The sequence below is a fragment of the Prionailurus bengalensis genome, chromosome F2 (genome assembly GCF_016509475.1).
Source record: "Prionailurus bengalensis isolate Pbe53 chromosome F2, Fcat_Pben_1.1_paternal_pri, whole genome shotgun sequence".
Taxonomy (NCBI): Eukaryota; Metazoa; Chordata; class Mammalia; order Carnivora; family Felidae; genus Prionailurus; species Prionailurus bengalensis.
In genome coordinates, this window is record NC_057353.1 from 23,802,015 (window position 1) to 23,827,547 (window position 25,533).

General features: G+C 39.1%; 1 protein-coding gene across 1 annotated transcript in view; it reads right to left on the minus strand.

Moving 5' to 3' along the window:
• Positions 1 to 219: 219 nt before the first annotated feature.
• JPH1 (junctophilin 1) overlaps positions 220 to 25,533 on the minus strand; it is an 83,917-nt gene continuing 58,603 nt past the window's right edge. Inside the window, 5 exon segments of the mRNA XM_043601219.1 lie at positions 220 to 895; positions 2,699 to 2,737; positions 2,740 to 2,794; positions 8,984 to 9,633; positions 25,039 to 25,157. Of these exon segments, the coding sequence (XP_043457154.1) occupies positions 693 to 895; positions 2,699 to 2,737; positions 2,740 to 2,794; positions 8,984 to 9,633; positions 25,039 to 25,157 (1,066 nt within the window). The 3' untranslated portion in view covers positions 220 to 692.

The window sequence follows — 25,533 nt, forward strand, 5'->3', positions numbered from 1 at the left end:
AACGAATCTTATTTTACAAAATTATCTGAAACACCCGGGAAGAAAGAAATGCAGAAAGAAATAACATCACGGTATGAGTACCTCCTAACGATGTGGCTTCTCTGAGCATTTTACACCCCATTTCTATTGTTAATTTTTCAGCAGATCTTTCTTTTAATACAACCACCATCAAAAAATTCCACATAATTTACTCACAAAGGAAACACACCTGCAACTTTATTAATAACCAACTTTTTTTTTTATTAGAGCAGATACAGTTGTGAAAACTGTACATTATACATTTTGGTTTCAAGGATTATAAATAAAGGAACTCACAGGTAGGGAGTTCTTTTTCACAGCAAGAAACTTTAAATAAACAAGGTCATGTTTTATTAAGTACATTGACAGACTTCATGTGCTGTCCAAAATGTAGAGTACAGTATAACAACCCATTAGAAAGAGCCTTTCATGTAAAATACAGCTGTGCACATTTTAGAAAAATACCAACAATTTGAGCTTTGTTTTTAAAAAAGCTTATAAATCATACACATATTTATAAATGGAACATGCTGACTTTATAAACATATCCTTTAGTTATCTGTTACCCATTATTTCCAAAGCATTACACGTTTTAAATAAACACTTAATAAGATTAAATATTTTGTTTTATTTTTTAAAAAAAATCCGCTTTCCCAGCATCAAGAGCTATGGGGTTAGGAAGGCGCAGTGAGTGTACGGAGACTGACACAGGAGCTGAAACGTTTCTTGGCTAAAAAAACGTACTTCCTAAATTTAAAAGTCAAAGCAAAATGTAAAAAATAAATAAATATACAAGTTGTAATTTTCATTTGCTCTCTTTCTGCTTTCTTCTTTATTCCATATCGGTCACACCCAGGATTCTCAATATATTGCACTTCTGCAAGAAACACCACTGGGTTACTGCCCTGCAGGGGACAAAGCATTCAGTCCACACCTGTGCTAACCTGTGAATTGTCTCTTCTGCATTGAAAAGGTAGCAAACAAGGTAACAAGAATCTGATTAAACCATGCAGACTGTGAAAAATATTTAGGAATAGCTAGCTCCTTCTCCACGATGTAATGTCTTACAGAGATTTAAGATACCTTTCCTCCCCTGATTTCTTTTTAAATAATTATTTTTATAAAGACCACGTAGTGTCTCTAAGTAAGCATGCGTTTGAGTAATAAAGGATAAATTATAAAACAGCAAAAAAAAAATATCAGATTATGTCAGAATAACAAAGGACTGCAAAAGACAAATATTTAAATAAAAACGTCTAAACCTTTAAAATGTGAAATAAAATTACGAAAGGACTTTGAAGGACACGAAAGGCATAAAATCGAGAAGCAGAGGTTTAACAAAGCTTTATGCTCTACCTGAATGTATTCAACAAAAATTTAAGTTGGAGGAAAAAAAAAAAGATTAGAGCAGTTATTAATAGCATCTTGCTTAACTTTCATGGGAATTAACATAGTCACTGACAAGATTTTATTTGGTTGTAAAGTACGTCAGCAATGAAACTGAATCCTTTAAACACCGATTACTGCAATCCATGCAATACTTTGACTATACTTCTTAGAATTCTGTTGTCTTTCAGCTTTTAAAATTTAGCACCTCCTAAGTGCATAAATAATTCATCTCGGTAATGTTAAAAATATTTCAATTTTTTTCTTAGGAAGGTATAATGCCTTCACATCGCTAAATTTTAAACAGCCTGTTACAGGTTTTGGAAGACTGCATGACATGAAAACAATGATGTATTGCTATCGAAATGAACACATCTTCTCTAGAATTGTGTCGTTTCTTTTCCTTGAGATGCAACAAGTGTGTTTCATCCAGCCGGGACCACACATTGTAGAGGACTATACATCCTACTTCAATAAACGGCAAAAATGAACATAGTCGTGCACAAGCCAACGAAACGTTCTCTCCCAGAACATTCCAGGAGATGTTAAAGCAGCAGGTCACGGCATAAGACTGGTGAGTGATGCTGCTACCTATTTCTTCCAATGAGACAGGAGTGAGCGTTGGAACTGTGGCCACAGCAACACAATCCTCCGACCGCATTCCTCGGGCAGTCGCTCGTTTCCCCAGCTCCCTACTAAAAACGTCCGATGGCAAAATAGTAAGGCAGCTGTTGACTTCCATCAAGAAAAAAAAAAAAAAATGCAGCTCCATACATTTCCAGTTTAGTCACACTCTGCTAGGACAGATGGAGTAGCCAATGCCAAGAACTTCGCCGGATGGGGCTGCTTCAGCAGATTTTAAAAAAGAATGATTATTAAGTTTTGCTCTCCAACACGGCTGCTTGCTTCAGCTCCCAGAGGACCCCAAAGCCACAAAGCATTCCCAGGGGAACATGAACAGGTCCTCTGGCTGAATTTTCCAAGTGTCATCTCTTTCGCGATCCCATCCTAATTCCAAGCCTCCTTCCCTGAGTCTGAGTCTGACTGGGGTGTGCCATTTAAAGGGCTGATGACGCCACGGCAGGGAAGTGTGGGCTAACACCGCTAGTTGTCATGACTTCACTGAGGGGTCAAAACAGTTATATCATTAAGTAACTATGTTGAATCACATTCAGGCACAGCCAAAATGAAAGTGAAGGACAATATGCAGTTGTTAAAAAAAAAAATAAATTTGAATATGGGAAAAGAACGTTAGAAACTGTGATTTTTATGTAGAAATTAAGGCTATTCTTACCTTTCCTAATTCCAATCAAGTTAGAAAGTGAACAAAAAGAATGGCCAACCCGATATTCAACAGCATGACAAGGACAATCATGACTGAATTAGGGCCCTGGAAATGAACAGAACAAAACAAGGCATAACATTTCCATGTTAACATCAATATGTAAACTAGCTCATAAAATCGATTACCAAAAATACAAAAAAACTCAACCCCGTTGCAGTAAATATGGCATGAACAAATGACAACAGCTCCAAAAAGTATAAACTAAAAATAGCATAAGCCGTATTTAGATGGAGCCGTCTCTGCACTTTCACTATGAAATGACTCCAGTCTTGATTTAATCTAAGAAAATGACTTACAAATAATCTCAACATTCACCTCAAAACATTCGACAACAGTCTGGGTGAGAGAGAGTTTGCCACACTGGGGTCAGGAACTAATGGAAAGTGGGCATGACTTTTTGTTAAGGCATAATTTAGATGAGGAAGAATTGTTTCTTCATGAAGGCAGTTGGAAAGTAAGAATAAGATCTTTAGGATACTGAGGCCTCTCAGGAAAAATTTAGGAAAACTCAAAATGAGGGTCTTTTTCCTGGTCGTATTTTTCGACACCACCACATCCTGGAAGTAAAAATTGCGAGCGGGAATTTGAACACTTGCAGAAATTATTTTACAGGTCTAATTCTTTACGTCTTTTCTCACAGCCACAACATTTCGGAAATCAAGTTCTATTTGATGAACTGCAGAGTCCTATTTTGATAAATAAGGCTACAACAAATACCAGCTAGCCAAGGTACCCAAACTTTGTTTACTTGTTTAAACAAAAGGCAACCTTATGACCCATCTTTTCAGAGCTGCTCATGCTTGGCCATTTTTATTACAGAGACATGATCTTGGTATTTACTATTAAAATAGAGTCTAATTCTTAAGTAGTATTAAATGTGTTCTAAACTGGCTTTAGGTGGGTGGCGTCGGTATTTTAATTCTTATTTCACAGATGAGGAAACAGTTGTGTGATTTTTGGTGGGGGGTGTTAAGGAAGACTGGAACTGTCATTGGTCCACTGCTCATGTCACAAGGTCTAGAGCTTGGGTCATATACCCTTCTAGGAGGTTTCCTCCCCAGATGGGCCCACAACCTCAGAGGCAGAGGTCAGAGTGTCCTGGTCGTTGTCATCCTGACACTTCATACTTTGTCACTTCTTGTTAAATTCTGTCTTTGTCCTAGACTGAGTTCCACAGTGGCCCTGCATTGATCACCATTGTGTGCCCACACATACGGATTGTCCAATTCATTCAGGTTTCCATTATGGACACCTACTATCATCTGGTACTTTTCCAGGTACTGTGGGTGTGGTAGTTGACCTTATGAATTCATCATCTTAAATGATGAACAGGGTGATTAGTAAAGTCAGGGTGGTTGAGAAAAGGAAGTAAACACGGGTTGAGATAGGGAGTATTAGGAAGAAGAAAAGCCCTAGTTCCTAAACCCCAAGTAAACGGGAGGAAAAAGCAACATTTACTGCACGTCTTTATATACCAGGCAGTGGGCTAAGCATTTCTGGGTAGGTTATTTCTTCTTCACAGGTGATTAGGAGTTCCATCTCACAGAGTTCTGAGAGGGTAAGTTTCTTGCCCGAGGTTACTCATCCAGTTTAAACAAATTACAGAACTAAAATTAAACTTTGTCTACTTCAGAGCCCCCTTTTTTCCCCACATCCCTATTATAGCCACAGGACTTGGTTTAAAAATAATTAATTTCTAATCAAGTTCTTAAAAATGGCATTTTAATCTATACCCTATGATTTCATGGTAGCAGAAAAAAACATCAAATCTTGATAGAATACAACTATTCTAGAAGAACAGTTGGTCCTAAGTTACTAGAAGGGTCCTAATCTATGTAACTCATCAATAATGATTAACCTAAAATGTATAATGTAAGAAACATTTATACCTCAGAAAATAATTGAAATAATCTTTTAACATTGTAACTCAGCATGGAAATTAAGGAAATGATATTACTATCACAAACTTTGATTAGATTTTGCTCAGGAGTATGTTAAGGAGTTTGGATTCACTTAACTCTTCTGAGTCAGGGGATTTAATTTATAATTCCCAAAGACCATGATATGAAAGGCAAGGAAAAGTATATGGGGTCAGAACAACATAATGTAGAGTTCAGTGTTTTACAGTGGACCGAGGAAAAGCAGACTAACAGAGAAAGTGCCTTTGGTGAATCTAACTTCAAAAGTTTAAGGTGAGTCTGGACTTTTTACTTCCCATTTCATAAATCCGTACAAGTTCCCTGAATTTATCTTTTTGAATTGGTTAGCATTTTTGGATGGATACGTATGTATATATTGAACACCTGACATGTATTTATTTATCCAACTAGGACAACTCCATTTATGAAGCCATTTTTAAAGATGACCCGGTAAAGATGAGGGTGAGCCAGGCATAAAAAGTTCAAACAGCAACCAGGTGGAAAATAAATTCTGGGATGCTATGTTTAATAGGTAGATATTGAGACGTGACCTCTGTGTTCTTCAGATACCTAGGCTGGGCACGGGGTGGAAAGCTTTAAGGTGAAGTCTCATAAACATGACTGTGGTAGCCAGTTGTAGCTTAAAATAGCAAAATGAAAAAAAAAAAATCAGTCTTGCTTTTCAAGACTGACTGAAGCAGGTGGAATAAAAGAAGCTGTAGCCGGCAAAGTGCAAGTCTTGATTGGAAGAACTTTCAGGCAGTTAGAAAAGAAAGTGTAGGACGGCAAAATGTGGAAAGAAGTTCTAGCTCAAGAAATTTACCGTTTTTCCTTCAAAAGACTATTCCTGTTTTAAAACTGTGAGGAATAGTCTGGTGAGCTACTACAGTTTATGTTAAATCTAAAACTTCTCTAAAAACATGGAAAGCACACAATTTAGTATTAATAGCCAAGTTTTTACGTATTTACTGTTTTTAGGGTTTCAGCGTGTGTGTAACTTCAAGGGATGCCTTAAAGTTTTATAACAATTGAAAAGCAAGATTAGGTAAATTTCAAAATAGACTTGGAAGAGAGTAAAGGGTAAGAAAAAGTGCAGGCAGTTCTCAGAAGGAGTCAAGATTCCTGCTTAGGAGAGCCCTTGCTGGTCTGTTTGATAAGGCTGTGACGATGTCTCTCGTGGCTCCTACAAGTTGTCAGTTGCAAAATCCTACAAAAATGTTGGTACCACACAGAACGGTTTCCCTGGGACATTAGTCCATGTGCAACCATGGCCCATAGGAGTCACATGTTTCCTGAGAAGGGATGCTAGAGTAATCCCTTGGCATCACCTCCCTTCTCTTATTTGCTTAGTGTCAGCCTGTGTCCCAGAAGATTTTCTCTATTTCTAGAAGATCAATATCCAGGGTGATCCTGAGAATGGGTCCAAATCTATTGGAATATTTGTGAACTATTTTATGCTTTAGCAACTACAGTGTTGAAACCGTAATAACCATTGTTTTTTGAGCACCTATCTAGGTGCTAGGCGCTGTGCTAAGAACTGTGGAAGGAAGCACTAACTCCCTTAATCTCCTCAACAACACTATGATACCAGTGGAGAAGAGCAACTCACAGAACAGGTAGGAAACCTGCCCCAGGGCCCATGGCCGAGAAGCAACACAACTGGGATTTGAACTTAGAGAAAATCTGGCACCAGAGTCCACACGCTTAGCCACCAGCCTATACTGTCTCAGTCAATAGGCTGGTGACTAAAAGTCCAGATTCCAGTGTATCCAACCAGCCTAAAAATGGGCGATTCTGACTCAAACCAGATCTCTCAGCTGCCCACCAGGAACACCGATTTAGTCTGATTTTCCGTCCAGTGTGTGCTTTATTGTGAATACTCCTATGAGCTTTCAAGTTATTTGTAAACCTCTAGCTTATACAGTGTCTATGTCAAAATTGTATGCACTATTCCTTTGTTCTAAAGGTGGTTCATTAACTACCTTTATGACGGTTTTATCACTTCTTAACTGTCAGGAAAACAGTCACCAGGAGTGTGAAAGGCAGCTTTCTGTTATTATCAGGAAAAGAAGGTTAATTGTTAAAATCTTCACAAGGAGATGCCAAGGCACTCTTGACTTCTGGTTCCTGTCACGCACAGAGGCTGTGGAGTGCTAGGCCTCATGTACCTTAAGGCGTGGAAGGGACCCTAGAGACCGACCTACCCAGCTGGAGGGTGCCCAGCTACCTCCAGGAATCAGATGGTTCTGCACAGAAGTAAAAAAGATAACTTTTTCTAAACAAGGAGGTGGTGAATTTATCACACACTAGTAACATTTTAAAGAAAGTTTACAAGACACTGTATATGGCCTTGCATTGTTTGAATTTCACCCTTGTAAGTCCGGCAAACCAGCACTAATAGAGTTAGTCTGTTTTGAAAACCATTTATCCCCATGGAGGATGACTCTCAGGAAGTTAACGCAGTTAATCTGATTTATATTTAGATGATTAAAAAGATGAGAACTAGTGTTGTAAATATTAGCAAAATAAACCTAAGAAACATCAAAGGTAAGTTAATTAAAAAGATGAGAACTGGTGTTTGTAAATATTAGCAAAATAAACCTAAGAAACATCAAAGGTAAGTTAATAAAAAAGATGAATTTCAATTTTTTAACATTGTTACTGTTTAATTGTAAACAGTTTAACCCTGTTAAACTTAACCGACAGAAGAAAAAAAAACTTACAGTGGTATTATATTCTTGTTGCCCAATTTATTAATCTGCACATTTACGGAAAAGTCTCAGAAATTACTAAGTATTGGGTCAGCTGTGGCTTCTTCCCTAAGCTACATTTAACAAGCAACACCTTTGTTCCAAAAAACATGTGACTAGGTCAAAAGATCAGCTGGTCAGCTTCCAGATTTTATAAACTCTATAGAATTTGATAAAGTATGAATTCCTTATATCATTGAACAAATAAATCTCTACATGCTTATCAAATGACATTAGCAATAATATGGTTGAAGAATTAAAAACCTTAAGTGTTCCAGACTGACAATAAAACTAGCATTTACCAGGAAACTGAAATCTCTGACAAGTTAGAAGACCAAAGCAATTTTCTCAAGTAGTTGAAAAGAAAATGTTCTAGTTGCAAAGCCAAGCCTGGCTAATTGAGTAAAATCCAAACTAAGTATTTAGGGGAATAATTCGCAATAGCTAGAAAAGATGTTCTTTTTTCTTTTTTTTAATGTTTATTCATTTTTGAGAGACAGAGCATGAGCAGGGGAGGGGCAGAGAGAGAGACAGAGGGAGACACAGAATCTAAAGTAGGCTTCAGGCTCCGAGCTGTCAGCACAGAGCCTGACGCAGGGCTCGAACCCACAAACTGCGAGATCATGACCCGAGCTGAGGTCGGACACTCAACCAACTGAGCCACCTAGGCGCCCCAAAGATGTTCTTTTTTCTAAAGATGCTGACTGGAGTAGCTTTTCCTACTCCTTCACTTTTAGTCTGTCTCTTTAGGTCTGAAGTGAGTCTCTTGTACGCATATACATACAGATACGTCTTGTTTTCCATCCATTCCTTTATGTGTTTCGTGAGGGTCGAAAGCAGGGCTAAGAACCTAGTGAATGGTAGTGGAAAAGCCTCTTCCCAGCTAGGGCTCCGAGAGGTGCTGGCCCTGGTCAGGGTCCCATGACTCCTTTCTTAGCTACAGTTAAGGACTACATGTTTGTGTTTCTCCAAAATTTGTATGTTGAAACCCTACTTCCCAATGTGACGGTATTTGGAGGGGAGCCCTTTGGGAGATGGGCCCTGGGTCATGAGGGTGGGGCCCTCACGAGAAGAGACACCACAGAGTATGCTATTTCTCTCTCAGCCATGTAAGGGTACGTACAGCAAGACGGTCTACAAACCAGGAATTGTGTTCTTGCCAGACATCAAGTCTATGGCACCTTGATCTTGGGACTCCCCAGCCTCCAGAATTGAAAGAAATATTGTTTAAGCCACCTAGTTTATGGCATTTTTGTTAAAGCAGTTCAAACTAAGTGACCACAAAACTTACCAAGAAATGTGGGTAAAGGCTTGCTAACATGTGACACACCAATAGCTCGGCTATCTGAATGTCTAAGGTGGGTGGCTGAGCCAGCAGGGAGGAATTTCTGCTCTGACAGTTCTTTGCTGTCTTAGGCTACAAACATGCTAAGCTCTACCCTATACAGTCCTATGTTCATTCATCAGAACTTTCGCTAGCCGAGCTGTCATCGAGATGCAAGTTATCCTACACCGCTACCTGAAAAGAACCAAAAGAAAGAAAAAACACATCTTGCACAACTTACCGAATTGGCTTCTTTTTCCAAAGAAGGGCATGAATCGTTGCTTGCTGGATTCTTTGGTATAGCAAGTTCAGACTTCTTAGCTTTTGGCTCAGCTTTGCTTTCTTTGGCAACTGGTTTTGTCACAGATTTGGGGGGACTCCACTTGTTGGGTGATGGCTTGTGCACCAGCGCTGAGGAAGACTGGCTCGATCCTTCATCTTCCTCCATGTCTTCCGGGGGGTGCTGGGGGGCGTTCAGTTTCACGTAGTAGCCGTGGTACTGAGAATGCAGCTCCCCGTTACTGGGGTTAGGGATGTGGTGGCGGCCAGAGTACTTGGAAAGGGGCACCATGGCTCCCACCTCCTTCGTGGGAGGCTTTGACATCAAAGGCTTGTTGATGATGGCTGTCACCTGCTCATCAGCCACACTCCGTTTGTCTTGGTTGAGTCTTGCCCCTGAGCTAGGGTTCTGCTTCTTTGTGGGTTTCGGGGAGGAGGGCTGGGGAGAGTGGCTTTGTTTGGGACTTGCTTCAGGAGACCTGGGGGGTGTCGTGCCTTTGCGATAAAAATGAGGAGATTCCTTTGGTGTAGGTGGCTTTTCTGGTACTTTTTCTTCTGGATTTTCTTTAGCATCTACACCTTCCTGAAATCTCTGTTTGATATAATCTGGGCCTGGGGAAAAATTGACAACAGAAGGGAAGGTAAGAAAATAAAAGCAAGGCGTAAAGGCTTGTTCCTTAGGGCTATCTATATGCATTTTCTGCTAGTCAGATTAGCCATTCCTCTTGTTTCTTTTCCTTTAAAAATATTGACAAGGCTTGGATTAAGCATGAGCACACTTCATTTCCCAGGGGAAAAGATTATTTGTTGCTGAAAATGTTAACATTTACCATTATTTATACTATTGTGATAGCTATAAAAGTTAAACAGTTCTGACTTCTCTAATAATTGCATCATTCCTGCCTGCTTGCAGAACACCAAGGTGAAATTCAGGTTGATGCAGCACTGGTGATAACACCAGAATTAATCTGCATATTCAAATTATGTGGCATAATTAGAACATAGAGTACATACTCTACTAAACAGACAAGAGTCCGTTAAGTATATTAAAATATTTAAATTATTTAATAAACTGACATTTAATAAAGCATCTACTGCGTAAGTAAGAATAGAACCTGCAGATGACATTTTTAACGCAACTTCCTCAATGGGTCAAACTTCCTGGAGTCTCTTCACAGGGGCTGTGAGCATTTTCTGTAAGCATTAAAGTCATGACAATGCAGTTGTTGTCTTTGACTCTGTAGTCCCAGGATTTTTTTTTCTTTTTCTAAATACTTTAGGATTGTTTACAATAATCATGTTATTTTTACATATGAAAAAATCTGCCTTTCAAGAAAGTGTTGCTACTTGGACTTATTATTTTTGTTTTTTGCTTTCATTTGCATGGAGTATCTTCCTACTCTTTCCTTCATTTTCAGTCTACAGTGAGTCTCTTGTAGGCATATAGATATAAATGGGTCTTGTCTGTCTTTTGGAGCATTTAGATTATTTAAGGTAATTATTGATAGATATGTACTTATAAAAAGCTGGGATAGCAATACTTACATCATACAAAACAAAGACTGTAACAAGACACAAAGAAGGGCATGACATAATGATAAAGGGATCAATCCAACAAGAGGATATAACAATTGTAAACATCTATGCACCCATCACTGGAACACCTGAATACATAAAGTAAATATTAACAGATATTTATTTTCTGCCTGGATGATCTACCCAAGTGGGTGTTAGAGTCTCCTACTGTTATTACATTACTGTCATTTTGTCCCTTTATAAGGGAACAGTGTCTTTGAATGATACATTAGACCAGATGGACTTAACAGATTATATACAGAACATACATTCTTTTCAAGTGCACATGGAACATTCTCTAGGCCAGATCACATGTTAGGCTGCAAAACAAATCTCAATTTAAGAAGATTAAAATCCTAACTGACCATAACAGTGTGAAACCAGAAATTATAAGAAAAAAAAAAAAAGGAAAAACCCACAAACATGTGGAGACTAAACAACATGCTACTAAACAACCAATGGGTCAACAAATAAAGAGGAAATAAAAAAATACACGGAGACAAATGAAAACAAAAACACAGTGATCTAAATCTTTGGGATACAGCAGAAGCACTTCTAAGAGGTAAATTTATAGCAATACAGGTTACCTCAAGAAAGATCTCAATACAGGTTAGCAATACAGGTTACAATACCTCAAGAAAGATGTCAATCTAACCTTATACTTAAAGGAACTAGAAAAATGGAATAAAGCCCAAAGTTGGTAGAAGGAAGGAAATAATAAGGATCAGAGCAGAAATAAAGGAAATAGCGAGTAAATGTACAACAGAAAAAAATCAAACTGATAAACATTTAGCCAGACTCCTAAGAAAAATGAAAGGAAAAAATAGAAATATGGGGGAACAACTAGTACCACACAAATATGAAAGATTAAAAGAGACTAGTACAAAAAATTATATGCCAACAAATTGGATAATCTAGAAGAAATGGATAAATTCCTAAAAACATATAATCTTCCAAAACTGAATCAGGAATAAATAGAAAATCTTTTTTCAATGTTTGTTTATTTAGAGAGAGCTTGTGCACAAGCAGGGGAGGGGCAGAGAGAGAGGGAGAAAGAGAATCCCAAGCAGGCTTAGCGCAGAGTTCTATGCAGTGCTTCATCCCACGAACTGTGAGATCATGACCTGAGCTGAAATCAAGAGTTGGACACTTAACTGACTAAGCCACCCAGGTGCCCCAAGAAGAAATAGAAAGTCTGAACATATCAATTATTAGTAATGAAATTGAAATGGTAATCAAAAAACTCCCCAAAAATAAAGTCCAGGACTAGATGCATTCAAAAGGTGAATTCTACCAAATACTTAAAGAAGAGTTAATACACAGTCTCCTCAAATTTTTCCCAAAAATAGAAGGGGAAGTAAAGCTTCCAAATTTATTCTACATGGCCAGCATTACCCTCATACCAAAACCAGACAGACATTACAAAAAAAATACAGGCCAATAGATATGATGCATACAGATGCAAATACCCAACAAAACATCAGCAAACTTCATTTAACAATACATTAAATGAATCATTCACCATGAGCAACTGGGATTTATTCTGGGGGATGCAAGGATGATTCAATATTTGCAGATCAATCCATGTTATATACCACGTTAACAAAAAGGATAAAAATTGTATGATCATCTCAATAGATGAAGAAAAAACATTTAACAAAATTCATCATTTACTCATAAGAACTGCCAACAAATGAGTTTAAAGGGATCATACCTCAACATAATAAAGGCCATATATGACAAGCCCATAGCTAACATCATATTCAGTGGTGAAAAACTAAGAGCTATTCTCTAAGATCAGAAATAAGTTAAGAATGTCCATCTTGCCCCTTCTATTGAACCTAGTTCTGGAAGTTCTAGTTATATCAATCAGATTAAGAAAAAGAATTAAAGGCATACAAATTGGTAACGAAGATATAAACTTACTATTTGCAAAAGACAAGATACTATATATAGAAAACCCTAAACACTCCACCAAAAAACTATTAGAACTAACAAATGAATTCAGAAGTTGCAGGATACAAAATTAATATACAGAAATCTGTTGTATTTTTATATACTAATAATTTGTATAGAAACATTTAAAGAAAATTTTTTTGTAATGTTTATTCAGTTTTTGAGAGAGAGAGAGAGAGAGAGAGAATTTGAAGCAGCTTCCAGCTTTAAGCTGTCAGCACAGAGCCCAAAGTGGGGCTCAAACTCACAAATCGCGAGATTGTGACCTGAACTGAAGTCGGATGTTTAACCGACTCGGCCACCCAGGCGCCCCTATTAACAATTTCTAACAAAGTGGCAGAAAGAAATTAAGAAAACAATTGCATTTACAAGTGCACCAAAAACATTGATTAAAGAAACTGTTAACACAAGGGAAAGATATTCCATGCTCATGGGTGGGAAGAATTAATATTGTTAAAATAACCATACTATACAAAGCAATCTATACAATCGATGCAATCCCTATCAAAATAATAGCATTTTTCACAGAACAAGAATAATCTTAAAATTTGTTCAGAACCACAGAAGACCTTGAATATTCAGCCAAAAACAATCCTGAAAAAGAACAAAGCTGGAGGTATCACAATTCCAGATTTTGAGATACACTACCAAAGCTATAGTAATCAAACAGTATTGTACTGGCACAAAAATATATTACTGGAACAGAATAGAGAGCCTAGACATCCATGCTTATATGGTCAACTAATCCATGACAAAGGAGGCAAGAATATAGAGTAAGGAAAAGACAGTTCCTTCAATAAATGGCTGTTGGAAAAACTGGATGACTACAAGCAAAAGGATGAAACTAGACCATTTTCTTACACCATACACAAAAATAAAAACAGATTGAAGACCTAAATGTGAGACTTGAGACCATAAAGCTCCTAGAAGAAAACATAGGCAATAATCTGTTTGGCATCAGCCTTAGCCAACACTTTTCTAGGCAAGAGAAACAAAAGCAACAATAAACTATTGGGACTATACCAAAATAAAAAGCTTTTGCAAAGAAGAAACGAACAAATCAAAAAGGCAACCTACTAAAACTGGAAGAGGATACTTCCAAATGATATATCTAATGAGGGGTTAATGTCCAAAACATAGAAAGAACTTATGCAACTCAACTCCCCAAACACCACAATCTGATTGAAAAATGGGTAGAGGGCCTGAACAGACATTTTCCCAAAGAAGACATACAGATGGCTAACAGACACTTGAAAAAATGCTCAGCAACACTAATCATTAGGGAAATGCAAATCAAATCCACAGTCACTTTACATCTTTCAGAATGGGTGGTATCAGAAAGACAAGAAGTAAGCATTGGTGAGAATGTGGAGAAAAAGGAACCGTTCTGCACTGTTGGTGGAAACATAAATTGGTGTAACCATTGTGGAAAACACTATGGAGGTTCCTCAAAAAATTAACAACAGAAATACCATATGATTCAGTAATTCCACTACTGGGTATTTACCCATAGAAAATGAAAATACTAATTTGAAAAGATATATGCACCTCTATGTTCACTGCAGCATTACTTACAATAACCAAGATATGGAAGCAACCCAAGTCTCCCTTGATAGATGAATGGATAAAAACGTCATATATATAAATACTGAAGTATTACTCAGCAATGAAAAATAAGATTTTGGACATTTGTGATAATATGGATGGACCTATAGGATATTATGCTAAGTGAAATAAGTCCACATGAAATACCACATGATTTCACTTACATGAGGAATCTAAAAAGCAAAACAAACAAAAAGCAGAAATAGCTTCATAAATATGGAGAACAAACTAATGGTTGCCAGAAGGGAGGAGGGTGTGGGAGGGGCAAAATGGGTGAAGGGGAGTGGGAGATACAGGTTCTTGTTGTGGATAATCAGCCACTCTCATCTCCTGAGGTGAAGTCAAGGTCACAGAGTGCAGGTGGCCCTTTTCTCTGCAAACAGGCAAGAGCTGACAACAGCATCTCTTGAGTAAATAGGGAGAAACCACCCACCAATTTGTTTACAGAAATTGGCATCTGTTCACTTTCCTTCCTGTCCTCCACTTCCATCCCTCACACCAAACTTAAAGGATTTACAGAGGAGCTTAAGAACAATTATCCTTAATACTTAAAATACATACTGTCCACTTAGACTTTTAATTGCTCTTCCTGTGCTGAGTAGTAACTTATTGTTATGAGACTATGTACTATTTATACAAGGTATTTCCCAAAGTTTAAAGCCTCACCAAAATCTTAGGAAGCAGGCATTATTATCCCAATCTGCTGGTGTGAAAATAGCTATAGTAGCTGAAAACCTAAAATCACATAGCTCCTGTGTTTCCTTAAGACAAAATGTAATTCAACATATAATGTAGTATCTTAAGCCAAGAAATGACAATTCCCAAGGATCCACAATTACAGGTTATATTCAGGGGTGAAAACATAGCAAACAGCATTATCCCACTTTCCATCCTCCAGAAGTTTGAAGGATGCAAACTTCCCAAATAGGATAAAATCCTATGTCACCAATTGTGCTTTCTTCTCTAAACCTGATAAGCTCCCCCAAAGGCTACCACCCCTTTTAAACTTGGCAATTTTCGGGGTGCCTGGGTAGCTCAGTCAGTGAAGTGTCTGGCTCTTGATTTCAGCTCAGGTCATGATCTCATAGTTCGTGAGATCAAGCCCCACATGGGGAACTGTGCTTAGTGTGCTTGGGATTCTCTCTCCTAACTCTCTGCCCCTTCTCTCTCTCAAAATAAAAATAAATAAATGAATGAATGAATGAATGAATGAATAAATAAATAAATTTGGCAATTTTCTCTGAAAGTATGAATTCCTGGCCCAGAAAAGGTATCTCAGTGGAGCAAAGAGAAAGGGGGATCTGTATTTCCCTCAAAAGGTGAGATCTTCCTGTTTCTGAATTCTTTCTTGGTGCTGTGACCAGCACATACCTCCACCAAGAGAAAGAAGTGGCGGCGGCACCAGAAAGTGACCTTTCATCAACAGATTTGCCCCTATTTCAAAAAACCCATTAGGATAATTTACGCTGGTGTTTCATGGAGAAAGAACCTCATTATTCTATGGCAGATTTATTTTTTTATAAAACCCCTCCTACCCTCCTGTGATAAGGGATATTATCTGATAGAGTTTGAGGCAGTGTGTTCCTTACATACTTTTTCTCTGACTCCTTATACTCAAAATTTCATCAGAGTTAGTTGGTTTTATATGTACTTCACTGTTATTCAATTTTACAGCATTAAGGAAATACAGAAATTACAAAGTACTTTTATTTTTATTTTTTTAACATTTTATTTATTTTTGAGAGAGAGAGAGAGAGGCAGAGGATGAGTGGGGGAGGGGCAGAGACAGAGGGGGAACAGAGGATCTGAAGCAGGCTCTGTGCTGATAACAGTGAGCCTCATGTGGGGCTTGAACTCATGAACCATGAGATCATGACCTGAACTGAAGTCAGATGCTCAACTAACTGAGTTGACTGGGTACTCAACACCCAGGTGTCCCACAGAGTTCTTTTAATGTCTTCAATCTAAGGGGTACAAGCAAAAGTTATTTTTGCAAATCTAAAGATCAAATCTAAAGTTAATATTTAACTTAAATAGCCATACAGAAGAGAGTGGAGAAAAAACAGACTCTGGCAAACACGATTGCTTATACATTCTTAAAGTTGTGAGGAAAAGATAGAGTCACTGAACCATGAGAAATAAAGCTGTCACAAAGCCCATGTGCTTCATTTGGAAAATATGAGACCGTAACAGTGCAGCTTACAAATTTAGGATTTATCCAAATTTGTAAGGAAGAAATAAACTGTCACTATTTGCAGATAACATGATACTATATATAGAAAATCCTAAGGGCTCCACCAAAAAACTATCAGAACTAGTAAATGAATTCAGTTAAGTTGCAGGTTACACAATATACAGAAATATGTTGTGTTTCTATATACTAATAATGAAGTAGCAGAAAGAGAAATTAAGACAAGAATCACATTTACAACTGCATCAAAAAGAATAAAATACCTAGGGATAAATTTAAGCAAGGAAGTGAAAGACCTGTACTCTGAAGATTATAAGACACTGAGGAAAGACACTGAAGGTGATACAAATGAAAAGATATCCCATGCTCATGGACTGGAAGAATTAGTATGATTAAAATGCCCATACTACTCAAAGCAATCTACAGATCCCTATCAAAATACCAATAGTATTTTTCATAGAACTGGAATAGTCCTTAAATCTGTATGGAACCACAAAAGACTTCAAATAGCTAAAGCAATCTTGAAAAAACAAACAAACACCAGAGGCATCACAATCCCAGATTTCAAGCTATACTGAAAAGCTATATAGTAAGCAAAACAGTATGGTATAGGCACAACAAGAAACACATAGAACAAGGGAACCGAATAGAGAGCCCAGAATTGTACCTATGCTTATATTGTCAGTGTAGGATGAAGAAGGCAAGAATATACAATAAGGAAAAGACAGTCTGTTCAGTAAATGGTGTTGGGGAAACTGGCCATCTACATGCAAAAGAATGAAACTGGATGACTGTCTTATACAAGACACAAAAATAAACTCAAAATGGTTTAAAGACCCAAACATCAGATCTGAAATTATAAAACTAATAAAACAGGCAGTAAGCTCTTGGGCATTGGCCTTAGCAAAGGTTTTCTAGATCTGTCTCCTGAGGCAAGGAAAACAAAAGCAAAAATAAAATATTGGGACTTCACCAAAATAAAAATCTTTTTCATAGAGAAAGAAACCATCAACAAAATGAAAAGGCAACCTACTGAATGGGAGAAGATATTTCCATATGATATATCTGATTAAGGGGTTAATTTCCAAAATATATAAAGAACTCCTACAACTCAACACCGAAACCCCAAAATAATCTGATTAAAAAGTGGGCAGAGGACCTGAACAAACATTTTTCCAAAGAGATATATAAATGGCCAACAGACGCACGAAAAGATGCTCAATATCACTAATGATCAAGGAAATGCAAATCAAAACCACAATGAGATGTCACCTCACACCAGTAGGAATAGCTAGCTAGTATCAAAAAGACAAGAAATAATAAATGTTGAAGGTATGGAGAAAAAGGAACCCTTGGGGTACTTGGGTGGCTTAGTTGGTTAATAAGCATCTGACTGTTGACTGTGGCTCAGGTCATTTCCTGGTTCGTGAATTTGAGCCCCACACTGGGCTTTGTGCTGACGGTACAGAGTCTGCTTGGGATTCTGTCTCCCTCTCTGCCCCTATCCTACTTGCTCTCTAGTTCTCTCTCTCTCTCTCTCTCTCTCTCTCACTCACTCACTCACTCAATAAATAAATAAATAAATAAATAAATAAATGGAACTCTTGTGCACTGTTGGTAGAAATGTCAATTGGTGCAGACACTGTGGAAAACAGTACAGACATTTGTCAAAAAATTAAAAGTAGAAATACCATACACTACAGTAGTAATCCCACTACTGGGTGTTTGCCACAAGAAAAGAGAAACACTAATTCAAAAAGATATATGCACCCCTATGTTTACTGCAGCATTTACAATAGCCAAGATGTGGAAGTAACCCAAGTGTGCATTTATATTTGAATCAGTAAGTAATATGTGGTACAAACACACACACAGAGGAATATTACTCAGCCATAAAAAAAGAATAAGATCTTGCCATCTGTGACAACAATGGACAGACCTAGTGAGTATTTTGGTGAGTGAGGTAAGTCAGAGAAAGACAAATACCCTATGATTTGACTTATATGTGGAATCTAAAAAACAACACACAAAAAAGAACAGAAATAGATTCATAAATCTATGAAGAGAACTGGTGGTTGAGAGGGCATTGGTGAGATAGGTGAAGGGGATTAAGAGGTAAAAACTAAATAAATCAAGGGGATGGAAATGACGGCACAGGGAATATAGTCAATATTGCAGTGACACTGTAATAACTTTGATGGTAACTACACTTAAGGTGAGGCTTGCAGAATGCACAGGATTGTCATATCAATCACAGTGTTGTACACCTGACACGAACACTGTATGTCAAGTTTATGACAAAAAAAGATTACTAGAGTGGTGGACGTACATTCTAGGGCCTACTTTACATCTTAAAAAAATTCTCAACTTTACTATGCATTCATAAATGGCTAGGTAAGAAAATAAATGTACTGTAAAGCAGTGGCTCCCTATTTGCTGCCTATCAGAGGCACCTGGGATATGATTCCCAGAGACTTTGAATAACTATGAAGTGCAGCCTTGAAATCTTGATGTTTCACAAATGCTCCAGGTGATTCTAATGTACCCAGATACAGCCATTTAACAGCATGCCAAAAAAAAACCCCAAAACAAACAAAAAAAACATTGACTAGAGATGGACCAAACTCCAGCCTTACATGATTACATCCAGCTGGCAATGGTTCCAACATGGTGTAGTCATGTGGAGACTGGCCAGGAAGGAGGATATACAGTTAGATTTTCTAGAGTGAGATTAAATGCTTTTTTAAACAAGACATATAATGCAGAGGACAGAAGTTTTTCCTGGACTATCTTCTTGGAAGGCATGTGTTGCGCTTGCTACTTGTTCTGTGGAGTAATGTGTGTCAGGCAGGGCCACACCAGCGACACAGGATTGAGGAGCCACAGTAGTTCATTAAAAAGACTGGTCAGGGGGCACCTGAGTGGCTCAGTCGGTTAAGTGTCCAACTTCGGCTCAGGTCATGATCTCATGGTTCGTGAGTTCGAGCCCTACATTGGGCTCTGTGCTGACACAGCTCAGAGCTTGGAGCCTGCTTTGAATTCTGTGTCTCTGTCTCTCTCTGCCCCTCCCCTGCTCATGCTTTGTTTCTCTAAAATAAATAAACATTAAAAAAAATTTAAAAAAGACTTGTCAGAATATTTCCAGGAAGCAAAATTAGGATACATGTTCATAGTTGTTGCAGTAAGCATTTTCATCTATTTTTACAGACCATATCTATGAATCCTGAGGGACTCTTCCCCCACCCCAGGGATTCATATGAGGAAGAAGTCAGATACAGGCCACACGACATCAAACAACATTCAGCACACGTCATCCACCAACACTGAGAGGTTACTTGCTATAGTTGGCATGGAGGCCCTGAACAGATACAGCAGATGGTAACAGCAGGGTATGCATCTAGTTCCTCACAGGTGAGCCGTGGAGGGCTGGGTATGGGCAGAAGCAGTGCCATGAAGATTCCCCCAGACAAATGTCTGCAAGGACCGGGCGGATAGCAAATGCTTTATGGCAACGTCAGAAGTCATTAAATAGAAATCAGATATTTTCTATGGAGACTGCCAATCAGTAAAGATTGGAAGATTCTAAACAGATTACATAAGTGGTAGCAGGATTACTTTTATATTCTATGTGGAAAGAACACCCGTTTCCTACAGGACTTCAGAGTCCCATCCTTAAAAACACTGCTACTTCTTTGAACGTAGCCATGGCGCTCTTGTCGGCAGGCTGTGGTACGTCCATGCCGCTGCCTTGCGCAGGGCTGGCTCTTAGCACATGCTTGTGGAACCGAACATACTGAAATGAGTAAGTGGTAAGAATAACCAAACTCATGAATTATTAATTTCATGTCAACTAATAGATCATTTTTAAATATTTTAAAATATTTTTTAAAGTATTTGAGAGAGAGAGAGAAAGAACACACAAGCAGGGGGAGGGGGAGAGACAGGAGAGAGAGTACCAAGCAGGCGCTGTGCTGTCAGCACAGAGCCCGACATGGGTCTCGAACTCATGAATGATGAGATCATGAACCAAGCCAAAATCAAGAGTCAGATGCTTAACTGACTGAGCCATCCAGGCATCCTGTATTTCCCTTTTGCTATGAAAAGTTACTCTGAATTCTGGGTTTCGGAAAGTGAGTTTAGAAGTCATCTGTTTCAGGATACTTCCCTTTTCTTAACCAAAAATACTACATATTAATGATAAGCATAGACCATTAAATAATGAAAATATGCTTTGATTTCTAAAGATTTATCATTCATACCACAAACGTGACCTTAGTTAACCCTGGCTCATAATAACCTAAAGACTTCACTTTTACTTTAAATAATGTACAGAGTGTATGTGTGTGCACATACATGCTATTATGGACTGAATGTATGTGTCTCCCGCAATTCATATGCTGAAGCTCCAACCCCCAATGTGTTCTTATTTGGAGGTGCGGCTTTTGGGAGGTAAGTAGGTTTACATTAGGTTATGAAGGTGAGACCTTCATGATAGTATTAGTGCCCTTATTATTATTATTATTATTATCATCATCATCATCATTATTATTTTTGGTTTATTTATTTGGAGAAAGGGACAGGAGAGCATGGGTAGGGAAGGGGCAGAAAGAGAGGGACACAGCATTCCAAGCAGGCTCCACACAGTCAGCATTGAAGCTCCACGTGGGGCTCAACCCCATGAACCACAAGATCATGACCTGAGATGAAATCAAGAGTCAGACACTCAACTGACGGAGCCACCCAGGCACCCCAGTGCCCTTATTAAAGAGGAAGAGAAACCACAGTTCTCTCTCTCTGCATACACATGTACCCAGGAAAGGCCATGTGAAGAGAGGGAGAAGAAGGCCATCTGTAAGCCAGGTCGATGGCTCTCTACCAGAACCCAACCATACTGGCACTGTGATCTTGGACTTCCAGCTTCCAGAACTGTGAGAAATAAATGTCTGTTGCTTAAGCCACCCAGTCTGTGGTATTTTACTTTGTTATAGCAGCCGGGCTGACTAATACACATGCTTAAACACAGGAAGGCAAAACTTGCTGAGGATGTTGCCTAGGGAATAAGCTGGCTATCTCTTAAGAGGGCTCAAAGCAAATATGTTTACCACATTCTGGGGCAGTGTTTTTCAGTCTTTTTTTTAGCCCAGTCACTCCCACAATTGATAAAAATATAAGTTTTACACCTTACTTAATATCACTTAGAATTAAAAACAAAGTAAGCATCTTGATGGAAAGGAAATGGAAACAGTGGGACAAAGAACCACCACATAGTTTCCCAGTCATCCTCCCCTCCACTTCCCTAGCAGTCATGCAAAATCTCATCTCAGCTTTCCTGGCTTAGAAACCCAATTTCATCAGCACTTTGAAGTAGAGCCATCCCCTGGGGCAGAATCACATCACCAGAGCTCACAATCCTGATGTATAACACCAGAAGGTCAAGTCATTAGTTCACAATGGGCAATGTAAACATGACATAGGCCAAGGGGGTTACACCGGGAACACCAGTGCATGCTGTTCCTGATGGTAGACCTCCATGACAAGCTCACCCGAAATCAGAAGGTTACAGTGAGCATGGACTCAGGACAAGATGCATGAGATCAATCAAATATCTACAGGCATCAGGCTGAGCAGGGCTGATGCATCCATTTCCCCAGTTGGATGATCTTGCCAATAAGGCCATACACGGTTGGCCACAGTTCCCTGCATCCTGCCCCATAACACAAACGTCCCTGCCAGTTCCACTGCAATACTCCAAGGTTCTGGCCACAGCTTCTCTGTCCTCTGGACAGTGTTTGGGTGGGCTTTGCCAATTTTTGCCTCTGGCTTTTTCTTTTTTTTTTTCTATACTACTTTGGGTGGCCAATTGTTTAGATGTTTTAATACACTTAGGTTACAAAGAAATCTTGCTGTAATACAGCTGTGCTATTACTTATGCTCACTTTGTATATCTTTGTGCAGCATCACAGGCTCATTTTAAAATTTCACTCTCACAGGGAACTCTCATTTCTGAGTTCCTGGGGGATGCCTTGCCGTGCCGCTCACACATGACAGTGTAGGCTTCTGTGTGTGTACACGTGCAATTATCTACACGTACATTCACATACCTCCACAGGTATGCTTTCTGTTACTCATTAGAACTTAACCCTTTGAGTGACAAAGCCATCCCACATGCTCCTATTTTCCCCTTAGTTTTTAACTGAACTGTAGAATAATGTGGTTTTGAACTAAAAGCATTCGGCTTAACTAAGATGGTAAATATCTGAAAATACTGCCTGCTCCTGAGAAAGTGTTCAAAGTGTAAGCTACAACAGACCTCCTTTATTCCAGGGCCAACAGCTTCTATGTACGACAAATGCATTTCAAACAATGGAAATATTTATATCTAAGATATGTGAATTAAATGAGCAGCCTGACTTAGAAAAAGGACTTGAAAGCCCTTTTAGAAATGTCTATCTGATTTGATCACCCTATAAATGCAGAGTGGAAAGCTTGAGTTATGCTCCCTTGAGAAGATCAATAATACTTAGTACAGAAAAGGCTTTCTATCCAGCTGCTGAAGGAAGAGTTGGCTGTGGGTCAAAGGGGATTGCAGCCTTCCCCTTAGCTCTTGTCTCCAATAGACCCGTTGTCATCTCGTGCTACTGTGATGTATTCATTACTGATGGACAACTTGCGTGTATGAAGCTGGCATGTTAGCTCCAAGGGTGGAATTACATTTTCCCACAATATTTTTTTTCCCTCCAATGCTTTTATGCCATAAAAGGCTTTTAAAACCATTTAGTCTGGGCAACTGAGATGACCTTCAGTATCATTTACCTCTTGGTAACACCTAACAGAAATCTATTGGGACATTATTCCCCAGGAGAATTAACAACAGACAACAATACTAAGTTTGTCTGCTTTCCAAGTAGCTCCAGCCCAGGGCTCCTCCATGAAGCAGTACTAGCTCCTGACTGCTGAGCTGCTTCCCAATGGCAGTGTCACTGGGGAGGGCAAAGGACGGTCCCTCCTGGGTGGCTGAACTCTGTCCGCAGCTCTCACACCAACAGGTAGTGACTGACGTACTTAGGCACCAGAGAAGTGTGAGTTCATTTCACACCAGAACATAGTTTATTCCTAGCAGTGGTCACTGCAATGAGCAGAGTTTCCCTTTCTTAGAAATATATGCATGTAGGGGCGCCTGGGTGGCTCAGTCGGTTAAGCGTCCGGTTAAGCGTCCGACTTCAGCTCAGGTCACAATCTCGCGGTCCGTGGGTTCGAGCCCCGCGTCGGGCTCTGGGCTGATGGCTTGGAGCCTGGAGCCTGCTTCCGATTCTGTGTCTCCCTCTCTCTCTGCCCCTCCCCCATTCATGCTCTGTCTCTCTCTGTCTCAAAAATAAATAAAGGTTAAAAAAAATTAAAAAAAAAAGAAATATATGCATGTATTAAATGGCTGAAATCTCACCCAGAGGTTTAAAAAGGAGGCACATGAAAGAAAACCCCCACGACTGTGGTTGTCTCCCTGGAGGTGAACTACTATAGAAGGTACTCTGACAGCCCTAGCGCTCAGCGGCTAGACTGGGCCCCTCTCCATTCTCCTAGAAGAACGGGGTCTTCTCAACCCAGCCTTTTACCGAGTCCTCATTCTTCCTAGGAAAAAAAAAAAAAATCACCATGTCCCTCATTCTCTTTCCTCCATCCTTTATTACAGCCAAGTTTGTAGCTTTGGTATGGATCTTGTTATTCTGTGCACTTGGACCTGCCTTGTTCATTTAGTTACGGTGCCCTGTGGGCTCCAGGATTCTAGGACGTTTATTGGAAGCAAACATGGATTGAACACCTGTGTTGTGCAGGGTGCTTGTTTTCCAGCTTAACAGAAACCAGTGTGGAAAGATTCTTTCCCAAGAAACTATAAATTGTGATACTAAGAAATTTAAAGCATTGATTTTGATCCCTTCATCTAGAAATCTGTTGCCCCTCAATCACTAGGGAGCTGTGGGTTCTAAAACAATGAAGAAACATATATAAAAAAGAGGCGAGCATTATAGAAAGGGATAGAAACAATCTACTACGAAACCACTAAAAGGGACTTAAATATTTAAACCTACTGCAAATATTCGTATATTGCTATTTTAAGACATTTGAGAGAGAGATGATCTGGATTGATTTTTTTTGAGGTTATTTTAATTTCTTCTACTATGACCTGGAATTTCCTCTTAATCTGTGCAAATTAACCTGTTTTTAAGTGATTTACTTCCTTACCTAACCACAGTCCTTTGAACTTTAGTTCAAGTATATTAAAAAAATTAGTCACAGTAGTTACTAGCTCATTTCTTTACTACTGCTAATGGTATTGTTATATGTGCCTCTGATTTTGGAGTACTTGTTACAACATCTGCAGTGGTCACTAACACACTAACACCGTTTCTTAGAATCAGATGCTTCTTTTAGATTCCCATTTCATTTACTGCTGTCAGCTCCAAGTTTGTGGCCTAGGAGTCGGGAGGCAGGAAGGGAGAGACACTGGGCAACAAGCCAAATCTCCAGCACTAACACTCAGACTTCAAATACTTGGGACTTTTTGTACCTACTTGTTTTGTAGTACTGCTGGTATTCACGAGGCATAGACCTTTAAGGAGGAAAAAAAAAAAAAAAAAAAAAAAGAAACCAAAGGCAATACCCCTGCCTCTCCCATCACTGGACAACAGTCTCACCTGGTTGGTAGAAGTCCGGCGACAGCTCCCTGGCCACAGCTCTTGCGATGTCACACTCCTGGCGGGCAGCCTGAGCTGCCTGGTCAGCGGCGTCAGCTTTCGCTCGTGCGTGTGCGGTCCTACACGGAGCACAAAGGGCGAGTCAGCAAGAGCGGCACCTTGTTAATCACACACGGACATGCAAGCTGTCTGTGGTCTGGGGAGGAAAATGCTGTGATCGTGGTCACACGCCTCCAACTGCAAGTTTTATGGTCATATTGTGAGAGATCAATGACGACGACATGGATGAAACCACCCGTATATTGCCTCAGTCCTTTCAAGAGAAATGAAAAGGGTGAGCAAGTTCTGTGCAGCTTGATGCAAAGCCTGGTTTTCAAAACACGGGATCAAATCTCCTGCTGACTCCTGCTGACTGATCAAATCTCCCCTGCTCCAAACCATGGAGAGTAGAGTTAGAGCTTATGAATATATAGTGTTCGTGAATTTAATTTCCTA